This window comes from Nerophis lumbriciformis, linkage group LG38 (genome assembly GCF_033978685.3).
Source record: "Nerophis lumbriciformis linkage group LG38, RoL_Nlum_v2.1, whole genome shotgun sequence".
NCBI lineage: Eukaryota > Metazoa > Chordata > Actinopteri > Syngnathiformes > Syngnathidae > Nerophis > Nerophis lumbriciformis.
This window is the reverse complement of record NC_084585.2, coordinates 24,458,295-24,483,120: the sequence shown is the minus strand read 5'-3', so window position 1 is coordinate 24,483,120 and position 24,826 is coordinate 24,458,295. Positions and strand designations below refer to the sequence as shown.

The 24,826-nt window shown below is 42.8% G+C and overlaps 1 protein-coding gene across 1 annotated transcript in view; it reads right to left on the bottom strand.

Annotated features, from left to right (window-relative positions):
* eps8l3a (EPS8 signaling adaptor L3a) overlaps nt 1–21,910 on the bottom strand; it is a 41,023-nt gene extending 19,113 nt beyond the window's left edge. Inside the window, exons 1-13 of the mRNA XM_061932334.2 lie at nt 21,511–21,910; nt 19,645–19,700; nt 19,473–19,558; nt 19,079–19,143; nt 15,600–15,758; nt 8,123–8,272; nt 7,999–8,039; nt 7,841–7,926; nt 7,638–7,765; nt 7,427–7,535; nt 7,269–7,342; nt 5,260–5,334; nt 4,593–4,738 (exon numbers count right to left, since the gene is read on the bottom strand). Coding sequence (XP_061788318.2) covers nt 4,593–4,738; nt 5,260–5,334; nt 7,269–7,342; nt 7,427–7,535; nt 7,638–7,765; nt 7,841–7,926; nt 7,999–8,039; nt 8,123–8,272; nt 15,600–15,758; nt 19,079–19,143; nt 19,473–19,558; nt 19,645–19,694 — 1,169 coding nt within the window. The 5' untranslated portion in view covers nt 19,695–19,700; nt 21,511–21,910. The remainder of the gene's footprint in view (nt 1–4,592; nt 4,739–5,259; nt 5,335–7,268; nt 7,343–7,426; nt 7,536–7,637; nt 7,766–7,840; nt 7,927–7,998; nt 8,040–8,122; nt 8,273–15,599; nt 15,759–19,078; nt 19,144–19,472; nt 19,559–19,644; nt 19,701–21,510) is intronic.
* Nucleotides 21,911–24,826: the final 2,916 nt, after the last annotated feature.

The window sequence follows — 24,826 nt, the reverse complement described above, 5'->3', positions numbered from 1 at the left end:
GTACTTCAACTCCTCCACTTGGGGCAAGATCTCCTCCCCAACCCGGAGATGGCACTCCACCCTTTTCCGGGCGAGAACCATGGACTCGGACTTGGAGGTGCTGATTCTCATCCCAGTCGCTTCACACTCAGCTGCGAACCGATCCAGTGAGAGCTGAAGATCCTGGCTAGACGAAGCCATCAGGACCACATCATCTGCAAAAAGCAGAGACCTAATCCTGCAGCCACCAAACCGAATCCCCTCAACGCCTTGACTGCGCCTAGAAATTCTGTCCATAAAAGTTATGAACAGAATCGGTGACAAAGGGCAGCCTTGGCGGAGTCCAACCCTCACCGGAAACGTGTCCGACTTACTGCCGGCAATGCGAACCAAGCTCTGACACTGATCATACAGGGAGCGGACCGCCACAATCAGACAGTCCGAAACCCCATATTCTCTGAGCACTCCCCACAGGACTTCCCGAGGGACACGGTCGAATGCCTTCTCCAAGTCCACAAAGCACATGTAGACTGGTTGGGCAAACTCCCATGCACCCTCAAGGACCCTGCCGAGAGTATAGAGCTGGTCCACAGTTCCACGACCAGGACGAAAACCACACTGTTCCTCCTGAATCCGAGGTTCGACTATCCGGCGTAGCCTCCTCTCCAGTACACCTGAATAGACCTTACCGGGAAGGCTGAGGAGTGTGATCCCACGATAGTTAGAACACACCCTCCGGTTCCCCTTTTTAACTAGAGGAACCACCACCCCGGTCTGCCAATCCAAAGGTACTGCCCCCGATGTCCACGCGATGCTGCAGAGTCTTGTCAACCAAGACAGCCCCACAGCATCCAGAGCCTTAAGGAACTCCGGGCGGATCTCATCCACCCCCGGGGCCTTGCCACCGAGGAGCTTTTTAACAACCTCAGCAACCTCAGCCCCAGAAATAGGAGAGCCCACCACAGATTCCCCAGGCACTGCTTCCTCATAGGAAGACGTGTTGGTGGGATTGAGGAGGTCTTCGAAGTATTCCCTCCACCGATCCACAACTTCCGCAGTCGAGGTCAGCAGAACACCATCCGCACCATACACGGTGTTGGTAGTGCACTGCTTCCCCTTCCTGAGGCGGCGGATGGTGGTCCAGAATCGCTTCGAAGCCGTCCGGAAGTCGTTTTCCATGGCTTCCCCGAACTCCTCCCATGTCCGAGTTTTTGCCTCCGCGACCGCTGAAGCCGCACACCGCTTGGCCTGTTGGTACCTGTCCGCTGCCTCAGGAGTCCCATGAGCCAAAAGAACCCGATAGGACTCCTTCTTCAGCTTGACGGCATCCCTCACCGCCGGTGTCCACCAACGGGTTCTAGGATTACCGCCACGACAGGCACCAACTACCTTGCGGCCACAGCTCCAATCAGCCGCCTCGACAATAGAGGTGCGGAACATGGTCCACTCGGACTCAATATATATATATATATATATATATATATATATATATATATATATATATATATATATATATATATATATATATACACACACACACATACATACACAGAGAACTCAATTAGAGATGTCCGATATGGCTTTTTTGCCGATATTCCGATATTGTCCAACTCTTAATTACCGATTCCGATATCAACTGATACCGATATATACAGTCGTGGAATTAACACATTATTATGCCTAATTTTGTTGTGATGCCCGCTGAATGTATTACACAATGTAACAAGGTTTTCCAAAAAAAACAACTCAAGTTATGGAAAAAAATGCCAACATGACACTTCCATATTTATTATTGAAGTCACAAAGTGCATTTTTTTTTTAACATGCTTCAAAACAGCAGCTTGGAATTTGGGACATGCTCTCCCTGAGACCCACTACAACTAGGGAAAGTACTGTATACTTTGACTTTCACAAAGTGCATTATTTTTTTTATTTTTTTTAAACATGCCGAGAACAACAGCTACAAAAACAATGAAGGCACACAGCTTCAGTCCAGAGTATACTAGAGTCATAAAGTAAACAATAACATAGCCCTCCTTTAGTGCAAGACTGCCTGGCATACTGTATAACAGGAAATTATAAACTGGGCTCAATCTGCCCTGCTCTAACGTATTTGTATGAGTAACACAAATGTGCTGCAAGCTAGTGGTGAGTGCTTGAAGTGGCCTACCAGTCAGTCAGAGCTTCTGAAATGCTGCGTTGTGTCATGTCTGTGATCATGTTTTGTTTAGTTATGTTTTGCTTGGTTTTTGGACACTTTTTAGTTCTTGTCTTCACTCCCTTGCTTTGTCACCATAGTAACCATTAGTTTCACCTGGTTCACATCCTCATGTCACGCACCTGTCTCACGTTTTCACATTTTGAGTCAAGCACCTGTTTTCACTAATCATGTCACCAGTATTTAAGCTTGTTGTTGCCAGGCAGTCGGCCTGGCGACATTATCATATCTATCTATCCATCCATGCTACTGCAGATTCTTGCGAAAAAACTATGCTGGTGACATTCTGTCATGACGTGGTCCTTGGGTTGTGTTTTCCCGGAATGCAAAGGAAAGTTGGCGCGGGCAAGGCGTGAATGTGAGTACATTTTTTATTTTAACACTAACAAAAAGAACAAACAAAAAGCGCGCACAAGGCGGAAGTACAAAAACTTGGCTAATGAAACAAAAACTTGCACAAAGGCAAAAACGCCAAACATGAAATACAAAAACACTTACTGTGGCATGGCATGAAGCATGAACTATAGTTGACATGAATATCATGGGTAGCAGTAGCATGGATGGATAGATAGATATGATAACGTCACCAGGCCGACTGCCTGGCAACAACAAACTTAAATACTGGTGACCTGATTAGTGAAAACAGGTGCGTGACTCAAAATGTGAAAACGTGAGACAGGTGCGTGACATGAGGATGTGAACCAGGTGAAACTAGTGGTTACTATGGTGACAAAGCAAGGGAGTGAAGACAATAACTAAAAAGTGTCCAAAAACCAAGCAAAACATAACTAAATAAAACATGATCACAGACATGACACGTTGAGACAGGGGTGGTTTTTGTTGTATTTTTGTTTTTTCTCGGCGGAGTCTTTAAGCGACAACTGTGTGGTACTACTTTTTTTCGCTGTTTGCTTTTCATCCATCTTCCGCTTGTATTCATCATGTATCTCCTTATGATTCTTGAAGAGGTGGGAGATCAAATTGCTCGTATTAAAGGAAGACGTCTTGGTTCCTCCTCGCATAACCAACTTTTTGCAGTCATTGCAAATTGCTAGTTTTTTATCCGTCAGGGACACTTTAAAATAATCCCAAACCATGTCGTTAGTCAGTCACCGAGCGAGCTGGCTTGTTAGCCAGGCTACAGCACCGGCAACAACACACTCTTGTTGTTTTATGCTCCGCTCGCGGCGGTTTGATGAGGTCATCAAGCATCGCCAGTAGACTTCTCATGCTGCAGTCGTGCTGCAACTCCTGTGTTGTGTGTGGGAGAGGGGATGGGGGAGGGGCTGCTGACTGTGAGACGCTACTGCTCTGTATTTCTCCCTAGGTCCGTGTACCGCTCCGTACAGCAGCATTTTAAAAAGTCATAAATTTTACTTTTTGAAACCGATAATTTCCGATATTACATTTTAAAGCATTTATCGGCCGATAATATCTGCAGTCTGATATTATCGGACATCTCTAAACTCAATAAAATAATATTTTTGTCTATCCATCCATTTTCTACAGCTTGTCCCTCTCGGGTTCGTGGGGGTGCTGGAACCTATTCTAGTTGGACTCATGCACCTGGGGATAGGTTGATTGGCAACACTAAATTGGCCCTAGTGTGTGAATGTGAGTGTGAATGTTGCCTGTCTATCTGTGTTGGCCCTGTGATGAGGTGGCGACTTGTCCAGAGTGTACCCTGCCTACTGTATCAAAATCAATGTTGTCATGAACTATTGATATATTTAAGGCTATAATTACGTAGCCTCAAATATTCCACTCTGCAACTTATTTTTAAAGTTGGATATCATGCATTTTTCCATCAAAAAGTTATTTTTGACAAGAGGGCCACAAAACATAAAATACCAATAAAAAAGTTTTTAAAACGTTTTGTAATTTATTGCTGGTTTATGACACGTTTATGGGCGGCGAAGTATGTTTGATACACAAGGAATTTGACTTGTTAGACTGTGTTCACTTTGTTCAACACAAGAAACAAAAAAAAGTAGTAAAAAAAGTAGTAAAAAAAGGGGCGGCAATCCGTAGCACCATCTGAGCAACAAAGCCATATTTTTCACAAAAAAAATTGAGTAAAGATGTAAAATTACAAAGAATGAAACATTGTAATTTTATCAGAATAAAAGCAGAATATTACAATAAGTCGCAATGTTTAGAGAAATATTATGAAAAAGTTGTATTTAAATTTTTTTTTTTAACCATGTAAGAACAAGGCTAAAGCTTTAAAATAAATAAAATAGTAACCTTACGGGAATAAAGTCGGAATACCAGGAAGAAATACTTGTAATTTTAAGTAAACATGCCCCAAAAATGTCTGATATTTTCCTGATCATATATTTATAATGATCAGTTCTGTTGGTGATGTGGTAGAAGCGAGTGCAGAGTGTCCCACCTGGGGATGTTCCAGGCGTCCCCCAAAGACTGCCACAGCTGGTCCTCCCCTGCAGTGGCCTCCTCGCTCATGAGACAGATACACTGAGGAGTCAGCAGAGGAGCTACAATGCTTGGAGGCAGCTCCTCAGAGCAGTGACGCACAAGCTGAGGATGGAATAGGATACAATATAACAAAACCCTCCAATTCTAGGTAATTATTTCTTTGTTTTTAACATTGCTGAAAGATCATGGCACTTACAAAAGTGTTCATTAAAATCATATAGTTCTGATGTGAATTGCTTTTATGCAGCATGCGACTAATTAAGGAAAATTACATTGGACTTTCATCACACATAAAATGTTTCTTAGTTATTGGGGGTTTGGTTTTTTGTAGCAAGATAAACTTTGCCACCATGCTAAGAACAAAATGGAAATGCCTCAGAAGTTAGCATCGACTATTTGTCTCGGAGAGGCGGTTGAAATTTGGTTCCAGTTGGACAAATGAAAAAGAAAAAGACAAGTTAGCTGAAGTGTGTATCCTACATATGGACTAAAATGGCTGACTTCCTGTGCGTTTCCTGAGACTTTCTGGTGTGTCCGGTTCAGTAAATGTTGCATTTTGCATGTAAGTTTGCAATATTTGTACTAACGAAAAAGCACAAGGTGTGATATTTGTGGTGACGTACAAAACCTAACACAGAGAATAGGGAGTGGACAAATTCAGAGACATCTGGATTCCGAATCTTTCCCTTGAGCTCCACCTGGTGACATGACGACACAGAGAATGAATGTAGATGCAGGAACACAAAGGGAAGGTTTTAGGTGCAGTGCATCCGGAAAGTATTCACAACACTCACTTTTTCCACATTTTGTTTTGTTACAGCTTTATTCCAAAATGGAAACAGTTAATTTTTGTCCTCAAAATTCTACAGACATAATAATGTCAATGTCAATGTAAAATGTTTTTTATTTTTATTTTGCACCTTTATTAAATAATAAAAACAAAAAAATGACATCTAGTTTTGCCCATTGCTCTTTGCAGCACCTCTCAACCTCCATCAGGTTGGATGAGAAGCATTGTTTAGGTTTTTTTTTTTTTTAAATCTTGGATGTCTCTGTACATTGCTGCATTCATCTTTCTCTCTATCCTGACGAGCCTCCCAGTTATTGCCGCTAAAACATCCCTACTGCATTATGCTGCCACCACCATGCTGGTATTGGCCTGGTGATGAGTGGTGCCTGGTTTCACCAAAAAGTTCAAGTTTTTTCTCATCAGACCAGAAAATGTTGCTTCTCATGGTCTGAGTCTTTCAGGTGCATTTTGGCAAACTTTTTTTTTATACTAAGAAACGACTTCCGTCTGGCCACTCTTGCATACAGGCCGGATGCTGTAGCTCAGAGTGACCATCAGGTTCTTGGTCACCTCCCTGACTAGACTATGATGAATGCAGCAATGTACAGAGACATCCTGGATGAAAACCAACGCTTCCCATCCAATCTGATGGAGCTTGAGAGATGCTGCAAAGAGGAATAGGTGAAGCTGCCCAAAGATAGGTGTGCCAAGCTTCTGGCATTGTATGAAAAAATACTTAAGGCTGTAATTGCTGCCAAATGTGCATCAACAAAGTCAAAGTCTGTAAATACTTATGTACATGTGATTTTTTTTTTATTGTTAATAAATTAGCAAACAAATTTTTAAAAATCTTTTTACATTGTCATTATGGGGTATTGTGTGTAGTCTGTTTTGCAACAAAAAAAAAGGAAAAAGTGAAGCGCTGTGAATACTTCGGTAGGGGTGTCCTGATACAACTTTTTACACTTCCGATACGACAACGATATTGGAGCCTTTGATATTGGCCGATGCAGATGTTGATTTGATCTGATACAGCCCATGCTTCATCAATTGAAATGATTTAAACAGAAGTTGAAGTTAAGATCATGACGCAGTAAGTTGAATGATGCGGACACGTTTGTTACTGGATACTTTCTAATACGCTTCTGCCTTGAAGACTTTGTATGTGTAATTAATATGCAACTATAATTATTTGATAAATGTTAATATTGAAAAATATGCTGTTTTAGACTGCAATATTGTTCAATTAAGGACACTTATTACGTCTACATATGTCTACAGTAGCTTGTGTGCTTAGCTGTTGTGTAGCTGCTAGCTCCTAGTAGCCGATAGCCGACCATGTTTACCTTTTAATATTATGTCAGACCCACTCGACATCCGTTGCTTTCGGTCTCCTCTAGAGGGGTGGGGGTTACCCACATGCGGTCCTCTCCAAGGTTTCTCATAGTCATTCACATCAACGTCCCACTGGGGTGAGTTTTCCTTGCCCTTATGTGGGCTCTGTGCTGAGGATGTCGTTGTGGCTTGTGCAGCCCTTTGAGACACATGTGATTTAGGGCTATATAAATAAACATTGATTGATTGATTGATTGATTTTGTAAATTACCTGACTGAAATATAAGAAAAAATCAGCCTTGAGTGCTTATAGGAGGACGTTTAGATGTTAACTGCCTCTCCAGCTTTGCACAAGTAAACACGCTGCAGGGTTGCTTGTATCGGAGATTTCAGACGCAAGCCAATAAAATCTGATACTTGTTTTTCTTTTTTGCTGATATTGGATCAATATTGGATCGGGACACCCCTACAGTATTTTTAATGTGAATAATGACAAGTCACACAAACCAGAAGATTGAAGCCACATTTGACCTTATGAAGACATGCTGCAAACTCTCCAGCAGGGGGCATACCAGCCATGGCTGACACACAACACAGAGGACAGGTTTTGATTAATATTTTTAGTATACAACAATTATAAACAATTGTTCTTATAGAGATACTACCTTTGTCTTTTTTTCTTTTCCAATTTTTTTTCTTTCCGTTTTTGCTTACTATTGCAGCCACTTTACCCATGAATATCTCAATGTCAGTAACGATACGATTCAGGACGTCCTGTTGAATAAGAATGCACTAATTATCTTTTTGTGTGTATGTTTTCCAGGGTTTCAGTTCGTTCATAAATAATAATCCTGCATCTTTTCCCGTGCTTCATACCACATTTCTGTCCAACTCTGTGTATGGGCGTGGAGGATGTGAAGGTTCTGCTTTGGTGGACACCCCCTCCTTCTCATAATCATCATCCTTCTGAGGCGTAACCAAGTCAGTGTCAGACACGCTATCATCTACACGGGCAACCAAACCACATGTAAGCACATACTGTTATTGTTGATGCGGCTCCTAAATAGTCCCATTTTTACCATTATAATCAGGCGGCGCCCACTGCGCGGCTTTTTCTGTGGTTTCCACCTTACTTGCTCTGTGCACTCCTTCATGTGACGCACTGCTGTCCAAAAACATCAAAATCAATTCCGATCCAAAGTGTACTCAGAAGGTTTACGTGGTTTATTGTTCCTACCGTAAGCGAGCTTGGGAGAGACCCTTTTGGACATAGTCAGCCTGTAAACCATGAAGGAAAACACATGTCGTTATGGTGCTCACGACGCAACAGTAAAGAAACGTTCTATAAGGGGTCTTCTCACTCTGACGTCCTCACAGTGGAACAGGTAGACGCTGGCGTTGGGTTTCCTGCTGACTTTGACCGTCAACGCCAGCAGCGAGTTGGATGCCGAAGTGTCCAATATAGCCTTCAGCTGCATGACGTCATGCAGATTGATGGTCTCCAGCACCTCCTGTTTATTCAACATAACACAAAGATTTGACAAGAAGTCATAATATTTGGAGGACAAAAATGCATATTTATGGGAATAAAGACGTATTATTGCAGGAAAGTTGCAATACTGCAAAAGTTGCAATACTAAAGTATACATACAGTACAGGCCAAACATTTGGACACACCTTCTCATTCAATGGGTTTTCTTTATTTTCATGACTATTTACATTGTAGATTGTCACTGAAGGCATCAAAACTATGAATGAACCCATGTGGAGTTATGTACTTAACAACAAAAGGTGAAATAACTGAAAACATGTTATATATTCTAGTTTCTTCAAAATAGCCACCCTTTGCTCTGATTATTGCTTTGCACACTCTTGGCATTCTCTTGATGAGCTTCAAGAGCTAGTCACCTCAAATGGTTTTCACTTCACAGGTCTTCTTAAAGCTCATCGAGAGAATGCCATCAAGCGGAGCCCCTTACGTCACATCCTGTTTACGCGGTCCATTTTTTGGTCGCCACTTCTCAGTGCTTCTTTTTTCGCAATTCACCAAGTTTTGTCTGCGGTATTTTGCTTACTCAATATGGGCCCTAAAAAGTATGCAAACAAGCCTGGAAAGAAGGAGGAAATCGCTGTGGAATTAGACTTAGACGAGAGAGGGAACACTTCAATTTATGTTCAAGAACCAGTAAAGTTTGTAGATGGAGGTTCCACTGTACTTGCAAATGAGACCAGAAATGTAATAATAAAAGAAGATGTGACAACTGGACAGCAGTTATCATACTTAGCCATTTTTTAAATGTTGCAATATAATATATTTTATTATCAAAAACAATTCATATTTATTAATACACACAAAATTATTGTATCGTTGAGTATTGGTATCTTAAAATACCATAATTGATGTCACAACATGGACACGGCTGGAGATACTATACAGGAACCCACTTGCACACTACTGCGCATTGGATCCCCTCAACTGTACAAAAGGGTCTATTTTTCGGCGCATTTTACATTCAATAAACCCGCTTCTGTTGTGTTTTAGTGTGTTCCTGCCTTCTCCTTTGTCTGCACCTGTGTTTTTAGTGATTCGTCCTCGGCGAGGGGCGGACCTTGAGGCACAATGCTCGCAATTAGCCCGCCAGTATTTAGGCTCGTCACTTACAGCTTGACCTTGCCGGTTATTGATTCCTGAACTCCGCAAGTGCATGCGCCTGCTTTGCCTCGTCAGTCCTGGTACGTTGCCTCTCCTTAGTCCTGTAATTCCTAACCTCTTTGTGTTTGTTTCCTAGCCTCCTTGAGTTAAAGAGGACTTTATGGGGCGGTATAGCTCGGTTGGTAGAGTGGCCGTGCCATCAACCTGAGTGTTGCAGGTTCGATCCCCGCTTCCGCCATCCTAGTCACTGCCGTTGTGTCCTTGGGCAAGACACTTTACCCACCTGCTCCCAGTGCCACCCACACTGGTTTAAATGTAACTTAGATATTGGGTTTTCACTATGTAAAGCGCTTTGAGTCACTAGAGAAAAGCGCCATATAAATATAATTCACTTCACTTCACTTATGCTCTGCTTAGTACGCCCTGGCTTTTCAACCACTGAGGAACCTGTTTTTGTTGGTATTTCATGGTGTGCACTTCTGCCCCACCGCCTTTTGTTATACTTTTTTGGACTTATTAAATTTTTCCCTTTTTGTTATTCAACCTTGCCTCCCGTCTCTGCATCCCGGGGTCACCCCCTTGATCAGTTCTTAACATAATAACGGGCCATTATCATGGACCTCGCAGAGACCGACCCGGTAAAGAGGGCGTTGCAACAACAGGCCAATTGACTTGGACAACAGGAGGAACAATTTGGCGTTCTTGGGACTTGCGTCAACGCCATGGCGGAACGCCAAGACGCCCACCTTGACGCATTGGGGAGACAGCTGGGAAGTGCACTCACCGCGCTGCAGGCGATGTCTCCCCCTACGGCCGACCCAGCAGTCCATCAGATACATCCACGTTCCGCAGATGTTCCGTTGCCTAACGACACTCCTCCTGCTTCTTGTCCACCACTCTCCAAGCCTGAGCGTTTCTCCGGCGAGTCAGGTGACGTGCGGCCCTTCCTCACCCAGTGTGAAATCTATTTTGAACTATTACCCACTTCCTTTTACTCTGAAAGAGCTCGCGTGGCTTTCGTCATGTCCCACATGAGTGGCCGGGCGTCCGCCTGGGCCACCACAGAATGGGGACGTCAATCTCTTGTGTGTGCCTCGTACGCCGCTTTTTCCAAAGCCATGAAGAACATTTTTCAACGCGAAATGCCAGGACAACACAAGTTGGTCAATGTAATGTTTCTTCCCAGCGAGCCCTGGAAGTCCATGCTGGCCGCCACGGCATCACGGGGGTCAACCAAAAGCAGGCTCGTTTCAGGGTTCACACGGACTCGCTTGGTCGACACCGAGACGCTGCCCTTGCTGTCTGCAGCAAGGGCAGCGTCACAGACTTCACCATTGAATTTAGAAGGCTGGCTGCTGAAAGCGGATGGCCCACTTCCGCATTGGTGGACGTCTTCTCCCTCGGCCTGGCCGATCGAGTCCGGAAAAAGATGATCCCGCTCAAGACTCCCGACAGCCTCGACAAGCTCGTCGCTTTGGCGGTGGAAATTGAGAATCGCCTCGTTGACTGGGAGAGAGAGAAATTCCGACGGCAAGGACTTCGCACCTCGACGTATAGTGGGAGTGGCCATGGAGCTCATCAAGCTACGTCTGCACCGATACCCATTGTCGATGCTGGGCCGATATCACAGGATGATGAACCCATGCAGCTTGAAGGGTATCGTCTCACTCAAACTGAGAGGGATCGTCGCCTTTGACTTCAGCTTTGTCTATATTGCGCAGAAGCTGAGCATCGCGTCACCCACTGTCCTCATCGTCCTGCCCGCCGTCGCACTCAAGCTTCACCTCCTCGTCGTACTCTAGCTTCTCCTCCTCGTCGCACTCAAGCCCCACGTACTCGCCGCACCCCAGCTGCACATCCTCCATCGACCGATCCGGCTCCTCTACTGCCATCTACAGGTCAGACACTATCAAGGCTTCAACTCACGGGCATGCTCGCCTGGGATAAGGATCAGAGTTTGGACATTAGGGCTCTAATTGACTCTGGTTCTGATGACAATTTTATCGATGAGTCACTTATTAGACGTTTTTTCATACCCGTTGCCAAATTACACAGACCTAGAGTAGTCCGATGCCTCGACGGAGGCCACCTGGCGAGTGTTACTCATCAGACTCAGCCGTTATCTCTTAAATTATCTGGTAACCATTTTGAGTCAATCAATTTTCTCGTCATTCCCTCTCGTTCAGCTCCTGTTGTGCTCGGGCTTACCTGGCTAGCTAAACATAATCCCCATATTGACTGGGTCAAGACTACTATCATTAACTGTTTTTTTTTTTGTCATATTCACTGTCTGTGGTCCGCATGCCCTTGCACAGGGCCCACAGGTGTCGTAACCCAGGAAGTAATTGATTTGTCAGTTGTGCCTACTGCTTACCACGACCTTAAAGAGGTCTTCAGCAAGGACCGCACATTGTTGTTACCTCCACACCGTCCCTATGATTGTTGTATTAATCTCCTCCCTGGTGCCACACTCCCTTAGTCCTGTGGTGTGATTGTATTATGGGAGAACTACAGAGTCGACAGGCTATGACATCACGAGGGGCGACGGAGCGGGAGACAGAGTGGGAGTGAGTTACAGAGCGAGACACTTGTTGTGATTGAGCTAATAAAAGTATCCACGTTATAAAGTACAGCTGGACTCATGCATGTAATTCAGTAACACGACAAGTCCCGTCTTTATAACATTTCGAAACATGAAAGAGTCACTAGAGGACTATATCACCACTTCGCTCGCTTCTGGTCTCATCCGTCCCTCCAACTCTCCTCTAGACGCCGGTTTTTTTTTTGTGGAAAAGAAGGATAAGACACTCCGTCCTTGTATTGATTACCGTGCCCTGAACATGATTACTGTTAAAAATAAATATCCTCTCCCGCTTCTCAACTCTGCTTTTAACCCCCTACACACTGCTAGACACTTCACCAAGCTGGACCTCCGCAACGCATATCACTTAGTCAGAATTAAGCAAGGAGATGAATGGAAGACCACATTTAACACACCACTTGGACACGTTGAAACCTGGTCATGCCTTTTGGCCTCACCAATGCGCCGGCCGTTTTTCAAAGCCTCATGCTCGACCGATTTGTGGTCGTCTACTTGGACGATATCCTCGATTTCTCGCCTACTCCCGAACTTCACGTCCAACATGTTCGCCTAGTTCTCCAACGCCTTCTCGACAATCGACTTTATGTCAAGGCCGAAAAGTGCGTGTTTCACTCTGAGTCTGTTCCGTTCTTGTGTTTTATTGTGGAGAGGGGTCAACTCTGAGCGGATCCCGCGAAGATCAAGTCGGTGGTTGATTGGCCCACACCCACTTCTAGAAAACACTTACAAAGGTTTCTAGGTTTTGCAAATTTTTATAGCCGTTTTGTCCGTAATTTTAGTCAGGTAGCTGAACCATTAACTAGACTTACTTCCACTAAGCTTCGCTTTTTGTGGACCTCAGAGACACAGACTTCCTTTGATAAACTTAAGTTGTTGTTTACTTCTGCACCAGTTCTTGTCCACCCTAACATTTCCTCTCAATTTTTTGTCGAGATTGACGTATCTGACTCCGGCGTGGGAGCTGTTCTCTCCCAGCGCTCCACCTCCGACCAGAGGCTGCACCCCTGTGCCTTCTTCTCACGCCACCTGACTGCAGCAGAACGCAACTATGACATTGGCAATAGAGAACTACTCGCCGTTGTCTTGGCGCTGCAAGAATGGAGGCAATGGCTGGAGGGCTCGGAGACACCATTTGTGGTGTTCACGGACCATAAAAATCTGGCCTACATTCGCACTGCTCAACGGCTCAACCCAAGACAAGCTAGGTGGGCGCTATTCTTCGCCCGATTCAACTTTACCATGACCTTCCGACCTGGCTCCCAGAATGGTAAACCAGACGCCTTGTCTAGGATGTACGCCTGCCCCGAGGAAGAGGTCAAGACCGAGACCATCATCCCTCCACCACAAGTGCTGGGAGCGCTACAGTGGGACATCGAGGGTCGCGTGACAGAAGGACTCAAGAACGTTCCCTCTCCCAAGAACTGTCCTCAGGGGAACTTATTCGTAATCCCAGAACTCCGTCCAGAAGTCTTGAACTGGGCCCACAGCTCCAAGGTCGCATGCCACCCAGGCATTACCGGTACTGCTTTCCTCCTAGCCCAGCGCTTCTGGTGGCCAACTTTCAGGGCTGACGTTACTGAGTTTGTATCTGCCTGTTCCACCTGTGCCCGCAATAAGGCTTCACATCGGGCACCAGCTGGTCTTCTGCGGCCACTTCCCATCCCCTCCCGCCTGTGGTCCCATGTGGCGTTGGACTTTGTCACAGGACTTCCACCATCTAAGGGCAACACCGTTATATTGACTTTGGTGGACCGCTTTTCCAAGATGGCCCATTTCATCCCACTTCCCAAGTTGCCCTCGGCACTCGAGACTGCAGACTTGCTAGTACGCCACGTGTTCCGGCTGCATGGAATCCCGGTGGATGTGGTCTCGGACAGAGGGCCACAATTTTCTTCTGCGGTTTGGAAGGCTTTCTGCAAGTCGTTGGGAGCATCGCCGAGCTTTTCTTCTGGATACCACCCGCAGACAAACGGTCAGACTGAGCGCACCAATCAGGATCTGGAGGCTGCCATCCGCTGCGTTTGCCACCAGCAGCCGGCATCCTGGGCACTTGGTCTACTTTGGATTGAGTATGCTCACAATACACTCGTCAGCTCTGCTACATGTATGTCTCCATTTCACTCCGCCTACGGGTACCAACCTCCCGCTTTTCCTTCCCTGGAATCAGAGTTCGGCATCCCATCGGTGGCTGCCCACCTGCACCGCGCACGGCAAGCCTGGCAGAATACCCGGTCTGCACTGTCACGCACCTCGGAGCGCAACCAGCGTCTCACTAACCGCCACCGCAGCACAGCACCGGATTACAGGCCCGGTCAGAAGGTATGGCTGTCATCTCGTGATTTACCTCTCCAGGTGGTCTCTTAGAAACTGCAGCCACGATTTATTGGGCCTTAACCCATTGAGCGAGTCATCAATCCCTCAGCTGTTCGACTACGCCTTCCGGACTCTCTCAAGATTCATCCCTCTTTCCACGTCTCCCTACTCAAGCCTGTGTCCTCCAGTCCCTTGAGTCCTCCAGAGGTGCCTCCTCCACCTCCCAGGCTTATTGATGGCCACTAGGCGTTCACAGTCAAGGCCATTCTCGACGTGAGGAGAATGGTGTTCACTTATCCTAGACCCTTCACTGTTAACTGCTTTTTATGATCGGTCACCCCCTTGATCAGTTCTTAACAGCTTCATCAATTAAAACATATATTACGTGGTACTGTCAAAATTAAAATAATTGTATAAAACAAATGAAACGTGAAAAAATAAAGAAATAAAATATTTGAACTCACAATTTGTAGCACCCATCCGACGCCGTATAAGCCAGTGGTACGGTCGTAGTCGGTTGATGCGTGTGAAAGTGGCGAGCAAACCTTTTTGCCGCCGGTGTTGTGCCAAAATGTGATTGCCTGCCAAAAATGAATTTCCTTCGCGGGAGCATGCACCACTCGCTAAACTTGCATTGTTTGGCTTCGTCTGTCCACAGCGGATTACTAGGTGTAGGACAAACACTTTATATTTGTGGTTATTGTACCGGTGAGTTTTATGTGGCTTTCTATGGCTCATATGGTTCCGGTGCCACTTCCTGTTTTTGCAACTTGTGGTTGGATACTCTCTTGGGACTCCCAAGTGAGTATCCAATCACAGCCTCAGGCCATCTAGAAGGCCTTACTGACAACAACTCGTGATCTGATTGGCTATCGCAACTGTCTATCAACTATATGTGTCCGTTCACTTACAGTGCACAGACGCCCGAATTGTTGACTCTGAAGGCTCCGGGCAGATTTGGTACAGCATGGCAACATAAGCTAGCTGAATTCTGATTGGATACAAACTCTAACCTAAAAACTACAGCATTGGAAGGAGCATAATATGACATGAAGAGAATATGAATACTTTTAGATATTTAGGGAAAGTAAATAAAACATCACTTTAATCTTTAATTATGATCATGATTTCTGGTTATGTTAGGCTGGCACAGAAGGCCTTGCTGGCCCACCACTGGGTAATTGGTACCGTATAGGTTGAAATATGAACAGTACCCATCACACATATACTCCTCCACAGCTGATTCCACATTCCAGCTGATGTCACTGACCTTGCTCTCTTTGTCTGAGAGCAGCAGATCTGGCCCATTGACCTCCAGCAGCATGTTCTGACCCCACACTCGGCCCATCTTGTCGAGTAGACTGAGGCGCTCCACGCAGTCGGCGAGGCATCCCAGCTCCTCGCCATCCAGCTCGCATGTGAGTAGATGCTGACACAACCGAGCACAACGTTAGAACAGCACTCAGCAGCACACACATACTTGCTAACCCTCCCGGATTTTCCGTGAGACTCCCGAAATTCAGCGCCTCTCCCGAAAACCTCCCGGGACAAATTTTCTCCCGAAAATCTCCCGAAATTCAGGCGGAGCTGGAAGCCACGCCCCCTCCAGCTCCATGCGGACCTGAGTGAGGACAGCCTGTTTTCACGTCCGCTTTCCCACAATATAAACAGCGTGCCTGCCCAATCACGTTGTAACTGTAGAATGATCGAGGGCAAATTCTTGGTTTCTTATGTGGGTTTATTGTTAGGCAGTTTCATCAACGTCCTACCAGCGCGGTAACAACACACAACAACAGCAGTCACGTTTTTGTCTACCGTAAAGCAGTTCGTCTGCCGTAAACAGCAATATTGTGACTAGGGATGTCCCAATCCAGGTTTTTGCACTTCCGATCCGATACCGATATTGTTTTTGCACTTCCGATCCGATACCGATACTGACCGATAATGGCCTATCCGAGCATGTATTAAAGTTTAAAGTTATTTAGCCTACTTAGTTGTCAGAATCATGTTGACAAGGGTTTTAGTACTCTTGATAACAACTAGCCAGCTGAATTAGGTGAGTTTGAATAATACACAATGGTTGGTAACAAGAAACTGACCTGTTTATTCAAGGATAAACACAAAATAGACAAAATTATACATGCCAAACAGAAATGGCATCATTGAAACAAGGGCTGGGCGATATGGCCTTTTTTTAATATTGCGATATTTTAAGGCCCTATTGCGATACACGATATATATCTCGATATTTTGCCTTAGCCTTGAATGAATACTTGATGCATATAATCACAGTATGATGATTCTGTGTGTTTTGATTGATTGATTGAGACTTTTATTAGTAGGTTGCACAGTGAAGTACATATTCCGTACAATTGACCACTAAATGGTAACACCCGAATAAGTTTTTCAACTTGTTTAAGTCGGGGTCCACTTAAATTGATTCATGATACAGATATATACTATCAGATATATACTATCATCACACAAGATAATCACATTGAATTATTTACATTATTTATAATCCAGGGTGTGGAGGGGGGCGCCGGATGTAAGTGTCAAAAAGACAGCCAAAAGAGTTTGATATGAGAATAAATCTAAAGTTAAAATATAGGGTATAAATGCATCCATTTGCAGGAAATGTAGTCTTGATTTTCAACATTTTCTTTTAAGGCTTGCATGTCTACATTAAAACATTCTTCTTCATACTGCATTAATATATGCTACTTTTAAACTTTCATGCAGAGAAGGAAATCACAACTAAAAAAATCACTAATTTTTTCATACGGTGTTGATCTGGAAATTTTTGCCTCTGCATTTTGATGGTGTGGGCGTGTGGCACCGAACGGAGATAAGCGTCTCGACAGACGTTATAATATTTGAACAATGATGACGAAAACTGTTTTCTCTGTCGTGTCGGTGTGTCGAAAATTGTTATGCGCTTATTTTTTTATTTGATTTTGTGCGTGGCATAGATTTGCTATGCGCAGAGGGCGTTTAAACAGTGCGCAATTGCACAAGCGCGCACCTTAGAGAGAACGTTGGTCACACGGCTGCGCTAGCATCACAGCTAATGTTAGCCATGCTGCTACCTCTCTGCTCGGGGAGGGCTTATAAGTATGTGACGTATGACGTGACAGTATGTGACGTATGACATGACAGTATGTGACGTGTGTAAGAAGGTGCGCTTGCTGTCTGTGAGAAGCACAGACACAGAAAAGAGTGAGAAGAGCCTGTCGTGTAATGCCAGCAGCTAAAAGCAACTGCGTTAGAATCCACAGACCTGTGGATGTGTTGAAGGTGTGCTGGAAAATGCGGAACGGAAATTATAGGGAGCAGCAGAAAAGTGGAATGTACTATTTAAATAGGTGCGTTGGAAAACACGGAGCAGAGGTTTTTTTTTTAACTGGATCTGGATTGGCATTTTCCCATGCCTTGCCAATACGCATTTTTTTGCAAATATCGGCGGCCCATCCGATCCAAATATCGGATCGGGACATCCCTAATTGTGACACTCTTAAACAGGACAATACTGCCATCTACTGTACATGCATATGTGACAATAACATCTACATCTAGAGAGTGCAGTGCACAACTGCGCACACAACAAGGAACGAGGAAGGTACAGCCATGGCGACGCCGACGACGAGTAAGATGAAGAAATACGCTTGTAAGTTCCAAGCCGCAGCTGCGATTGGACCTGGATAGCCTCCGGGAAGAAGTAGTGGAGTACCAAGTGCTTGGCAGTGAAGATCTTCCTCAGGAAGCAAAGATTGAGCCATGCTAGGGAGGGAGCACTTTTGTGCGTGCCACACAGCAATGCATCATCAGAGAGGGTGTTCAGCATGGTTAGAAAAATAGTGACAGAGAATAGAACAAGGATGGACAATTCAACCCTGAACTCAACAATGAGTAAATGAGTGTTATGTGTGTGTACATGTGTAAATAAATGAACACTGAAATTCAAGTATTTATTTTGTTTATATATATATATGTATATATATATATATATATATATATATATATATATATATATATATATATATATATATATATATATATATATATATATATATATATATATATATATGTATGTGTGGGAAAAAAAATCACAAGACTATTTCATCTCTACAGGCCTGTTTCATGATGGGGGGGTACCCTCAATCATCAGGAGATTCTCCTGATGCGATATTTTAAGGCCCTATTGCGATACACGATATATATCTCGATATTTTGCCTTAGCCTTGAATGAATACTTGATGCATATAATCACAGTATGATGATTCTGTGTGTTTTGATTGATTGATTGAGACTTTTATTAGTAGGTAGATTCTCCTGATGATTGAGGGTACCCCCCCTCATGAAACAGGCCTGTAGAGATGAAATAGTCTTGTGATTTTTTTTCCCACACATACATATATTGCGCTCTACTACGGTATCGAGCACTATTTTTTGGATAACCTTATTAAGACATATATATATATATATATATATATATATATATATATATATATATATATATATATATATATATATATATATATATATATATAGCTAGAATTCACTGAAAGTCAAGTACTTCTTATATATATATATGAAATACTTGACTTGTTGAATTCTAGCTGTAAATATACTCCTCCCCACTTAACCACGACCCCGCCCCCAACCACGCCCCCCACCCCCCACCTCCCGAAATCGGAGGTCTCAAGGTTGGCAAGTATGAGCACACACCACTCCATGACAGTGTCTTACCTCCACTCTGTAATGGAAATAGATGATGGTCTTGTTCATGGAGGCGGCGTACTCCTTCCTTCGCACTGTTCAGACATAACAATGGTTATTATTAATCAATCAATCAAACTTTATTTATAAAGCACTTTTCATACATAAAAGAAATGCACTGCAAAGTGCTTTACAAAGTTACAAAAACACCCCGGTGACCCATATCCCCCACTATTATAAGCACGGCCGATAACTCCTGAGGCAGATAGCTCATCTGAGGAACGTTGGTAAATAAATATAATGAACCATGAGAGTAAGACATATGAAGATTAATAGGAAAAAAATAAATGAATATACAGTAAATAAATAATAAATAAATATAACTTATTTGTCATGAAAGTCATGTGACATCACGTTTACTTACAATATATTGACTTTGCACTGGGCCTTGACATACATGACACCTGCGACGACAGCTGTGACGACACCTCGTCCGAGGCCGAGTAGCCGCTGTCACGACACATACAAACAAGGTACTAGCAATGTGTGTACAGTGTGTACTAGGTACAATAGAATACTGAGAGTAACACACATACTTGGACTGGATGGATCCTGTGTAACTGTTGGTGTCATCAGTCCTGTCCATCCTCACCTGCTGGGTCACATGACATTGAAGCACTCTTACTAACACCAGCAGGACTTTATTGGTTATACTTTAGCTTATTATAAAACAACCCTAACATGTTTTGTGTACACATCAGCTAAATCTAATGGAATGAAGAAAGAGGCTAGTTTGCTCGAGTACACTAGTTAAATATTCAACATTAAGCTTTTGTGTTTAAAAATACATTAATACATTTTTCTTCAGAATTTAACAGTTAAGCATGAAACAGAGACATTTGGAAAATAATTCATAATTATAAGTTTAAAAAAATATATTTTTTGTAAACTTTCAAATTTACTTCTTTAATTTTTAAAGGATGTAAAAAAACATTTTGAAATCATTTTTTGTTTACTTTTCTTGCTCATATGTCTCAATAAACATCAGTCCTAACCAAACGCAGTACAGGGCAAAAGTTTGGACACACCTTCTCATTCATGTGTTCATTTTCTTTATTTTATATTCTAGTGTCTTCAAAATAGCCCCACTTTGCACACTCTTGGCATTCTCTCGATGAGCTTCAAGCACACCTGTGAAGTGAGAACCATTTCAGGTGACTACCTCTTGAAGCTCATTGAGACAATGCCAAGAATGTGCAAAGGGTGGCTATTTTGAAGACACTAGAATATAAAATAAAGAAAATTACAGAGTGGAGGTAAGCAGTAATCAGAGCAAAGGGTGGCTATTTTGAAGAAACTAGAATATAAAACATGTTTTCAGTCATTTCACCTTTTTTTTGTTAAGTACATAATTCCACATGTGTTCATTCATAGTTTTGATGCCTTCAGTGACAATCTACAATGTAAATAGTCATGAAAATAAAGAAAACACATTTAATGAGAAGGTGTGTCCAAACATTTGGCCTGTACTGTATATTAAACATGTAATATATATATTTTTTTACATTTTGACCCTTTTGAATGTCTTTTGATCAGATCATGTCACAGGTCTAAATTAGTAGAATAACTTATGCATATTTTTACGAATTGTACTGTGACATCATTTTATCTAAAGGCCTTCAAAGGGTTAAAATACAATTAAACTTTACATGTTTGGTATTTTCGTTTAAGGCTAAAGTGTATTGAGTGATTTGAGCAAAGTGGGAACGCCTCGGGACCCCTCGGGAAAAGATGGACAAAGTGGCAGGGGAAGTTGGGAGTGTGGACTTCTCTGCTTAGGTTGCTGCCGCCCCAACCCAACCTTGGATATGGTTAAGGTTTTTAACAAAGAAAGTAAAGAAAATAGAATCCAAATAGTTTTTTTAATGGATTTTAATGTACTGTTACCTGAGAAAAGATTGGACATTAAACATTTGTAATTTACATGAAAAAAATCTTTATAGAAAAATAATTTATGATGGAGTATCAAAATAAATACAGCCAAAATACAGCAAAAACTTACTGAAAGGACAAAATAGTCACTCTTTTTTCTATGAGGATAAACATGGATTTAATGTATTTAAATATATATGCACTTATGTTTATCTTACATTTTTTTTAAATGTATTCATTTGCCTATTGATTTTTTTTTTCAACATCCTGTTTTTCACACAGGAAGTGAACGGACTGAATGACAGAATGTAAGCAAAAAAAAAATATTGTTAGTGTAAATATGAACAAGTTAGGGTGTGATTGAATGATCACTAATAGACAAGAATTATGTCACATAAAATTGTCTTACCTTGAAAAACAAGTGACACAAAATAAGATTATTATTATCATACCATCACTTCGTTAAATTAATCGATTTAACATTTAAAGCTGGTAAGAAACCAAACAATATGAGTTAAGCGTCTTCTTACCTTTTGTGTTGAACTACTTGAAGTTGGTAATCCTCCCTTGTAGACTATTTCAAATGCAGCATAAACTCATGTTATGTTGCGAGTGCTAAGACTGGCAGTGCAAAGTCCTGCCTGAGTGACACAATGAAGCGTGGAAGAACTTTGCTGCTTTTATTCGCTGTGGGGTCCAACCCGAGCAAAGGTTGCCAGATATGGAAAGTGTTTCTACGTTCCCATGACGACACAAGCCCAACGCAATCTGTGTCATTATTGAATTGTCCCATTTGTGTGCACATTTGCTTAGAAAAAATGATGAATGGGTTCACTTTGAAAGAACTTCAATGGTTTAAAAAAACTTAAATGGCTACCGCCTCCACAATAAAAGCACCTGCTGGTTCGTTATCGTGTCACCTGAGGAGGAATCACTCGGTTAAACATTAATGGAAAAGACGTAGTTGTGTCGTTAAAATGCATCTAATTACCTGATCATTGGTGCAAGAGCTGTACAGTAGTAAATATTAATAACATCTCCATGTGTGACGTAAGCGGCCATCATAAAAACAGTGCAACCTCGATTTACGAATCCCTCTATTTTCAAACTTTGTCATTTACGGACTTTTGGATCGAGACAAATATGCCTCTTTTCATTCATTCATTCATTTTGTGTCCCACCTGCAGGCAAAAAGCAAGGTGCAGCACTTTTGTACACTACTAGTCACTTCTCAGTGCTTCGGCGTGTCTGCCTTTTCTGTGTTTTTTCCCATTTTGACAAGTTTTGTCCATTCTGCTAACTCAATAAGAGTCCCAAAAAGACAACAGACCAGTGTGGAAGGAAGGGGGAATCGCTGTGGAGTTAAAAATAAAGACTATTTGCGAGGAGTACATTCATGGCGCGCATAATATGGAAGAATCGATGAAGCAGGCTTTCGTACCACAGCAAGTTTTAATTGTGATGAGACCGGACTTTTCCAGAAGAAGATGCCCAGCACACTGAGCTACCTCTCATTCAGAGGTGCCTTTTCTAAAGCACACACACACACACACACACACACACACACACACACACACACACACACACACTCGCACACACACACACACACACACACCCTTCTGTCCCTCGGTCTGCTTCTTTCTCGTCAGCGCCTCCTTTGCCAATGTTAATGCAATTGGATTTTACTTTTTCAAATGTTAATTAATGTAGCAATATTGTAAATTACAGAATACAATGATTTGCAAACCCTTTTCAACTTATATTCACTCGAATAGACTGCAAACACAAGATATTTAATGTTCGAACTGAGAAACGTAATTTAAAAAAAAAAATTATTAACTTAGAATTTAATGGCAGCAACACATTGCAAAAAAGTTGGCACAGGGGCATTTTTACCACTGTGTTACATGGCCTTTCCTTTTAACAACACGCAGTAAACATTTGGGAACTGAGGAGACACATTTTTTAAGCTTTTCAGGTGGAATTCTTTCCCATTCTTGCTTGATGTACAGCTTAAGTTGTTCAACAGTTCGCTTCATAATGGCTTTTGAACTTTGCGCCTAAAACAATCCGGATGGTTCTTTTTCTCTTAGGTCCGGAGGACACAACGTCCACAGTTTCCAAAAACAATTTGAAATGTGGACTCGTCAGACCACAGAACACTTTTACACTTTGCATCAGTCTATCTTAGATGAGCTCGGACCCAGCGAAGCCGGCTGCATTTCTGGGTGTTGTTGATAAATAGCTTTCGCTTTGCATTGTAGAGTTTTAACTTGCACGTACAGATGTATCGACAAATTGTAGTTACTGACAGTGGTTTTCTGAAGTGTTCCAGAGCCCATGTGGTGATATCCTTTACACACTGATGTTGCTTTTTGATGCAGTACCGCCTGAGGGATTGGAGGTCATGGGCATTCAATGTTGGTTTCTCAGCCTTGCTGCTTACGTGCAGTTATTTCACCTGATTCTCTGAACCTTTTGATGATATTACGGACCGTAGATGGTGAAATCCCTAAATTAGTTGCAATGCTCACGCATTTGTTCACAAAGTGGTGACCCTCGTCCCATCCTTGTTTTTGAATGACTGAGCATTTCATGGAAGCTGCTTTTATACCTAATCATGGCACCCACCTGTTCCCAATTAGCCTGTTCACCTGTGGGATGTTCCAAATAAGTGTTTGATGAGTATTCCTCAACTTTCTCAGTCTTTTTTGCCACTTGTGCCAGCTTTTTTGAAACATGTTGCAGGCATCAAATTCCAAATGAGCTAATATTTGCAAAAAATAAAGTTTACCAGTTGGAACGTTAAATGTCTTGTCTTTGCAGTCTATTCAATTGAATATAGGTTGAAAAGGATTTGCAAATCATTGTATTCTGTTTTTGTTTACGATTTACACAACGTGTCAACTTCACTGGTTTTGGGTTTTTATGTTATTGCTGATAATGTGATTATTACTGGGGAAGGTGAGACAAAGGAAGAAGCAGAAATAAATCATGATGCAAACTTGAGGTGTTTCCTGGTGAGATGCAGAGAGAAAAACAGACTAAATGCAGACAAGTTGAAACTGAGCCTGCTGACTGTAGATGATCTCCAGATTGACCTTGATGAAGTGCGAGCAATTAGCGAGCTGCCTCGACCGACTGATGTAGAGGCTTGTAGGAATCGTGAACTACTTGTCCAAATATTTTGATCATCTATCTGATGACTGTGAGGTTTTAAGACAGCTTAAAGGGACTAAAAGACAAAATAACTAAGGAACCGGTGTTAAAGTATATGACCAGGATATGGAACTGACACCACAGTGTGATGCATCAGACACAGGCCTAGGGGATGCTTTAACTCAGGAAGGCAATCCTGTGGCGTTCGGTAGCAGAGCTCTCACTCCTACCGAAAGAGGTTACGCGCAGATAGAGAAGGAATGTTTGGCTATTGTGTTTGCTATGGAAAAATGCCATCAGTATACCTAGGAAAGTGACAGTGCAGAGTGATCACAATCCACAAGAGAATATTCCAAAGAAGCCACTCCTTAGTACACCTAAGACGGGGGTCAGCAACTGGCGGCTCTTTAGCGCCGCCCGAGTGGCTCCCTAAACCTCTTACAGAGATGTGTGAAAATGGAAAAAGATGAAGAAATAAATATATTTTCTGTAGGAGGACAAACATGACACAACCTTCCTAATTGTTAGAAATCCCACTGTTTATGTTATACATGCTTCACTGATGAGAGTATTTGGCAAGCACCGTTTTGTCCTACTAACTTCAGCGATCCTTGAACTCATCGTAGTTTGTTTAAGTGTACAACTTTCTCCGATGCTGCCACAGATATACGTGTTTTATGCCACTCC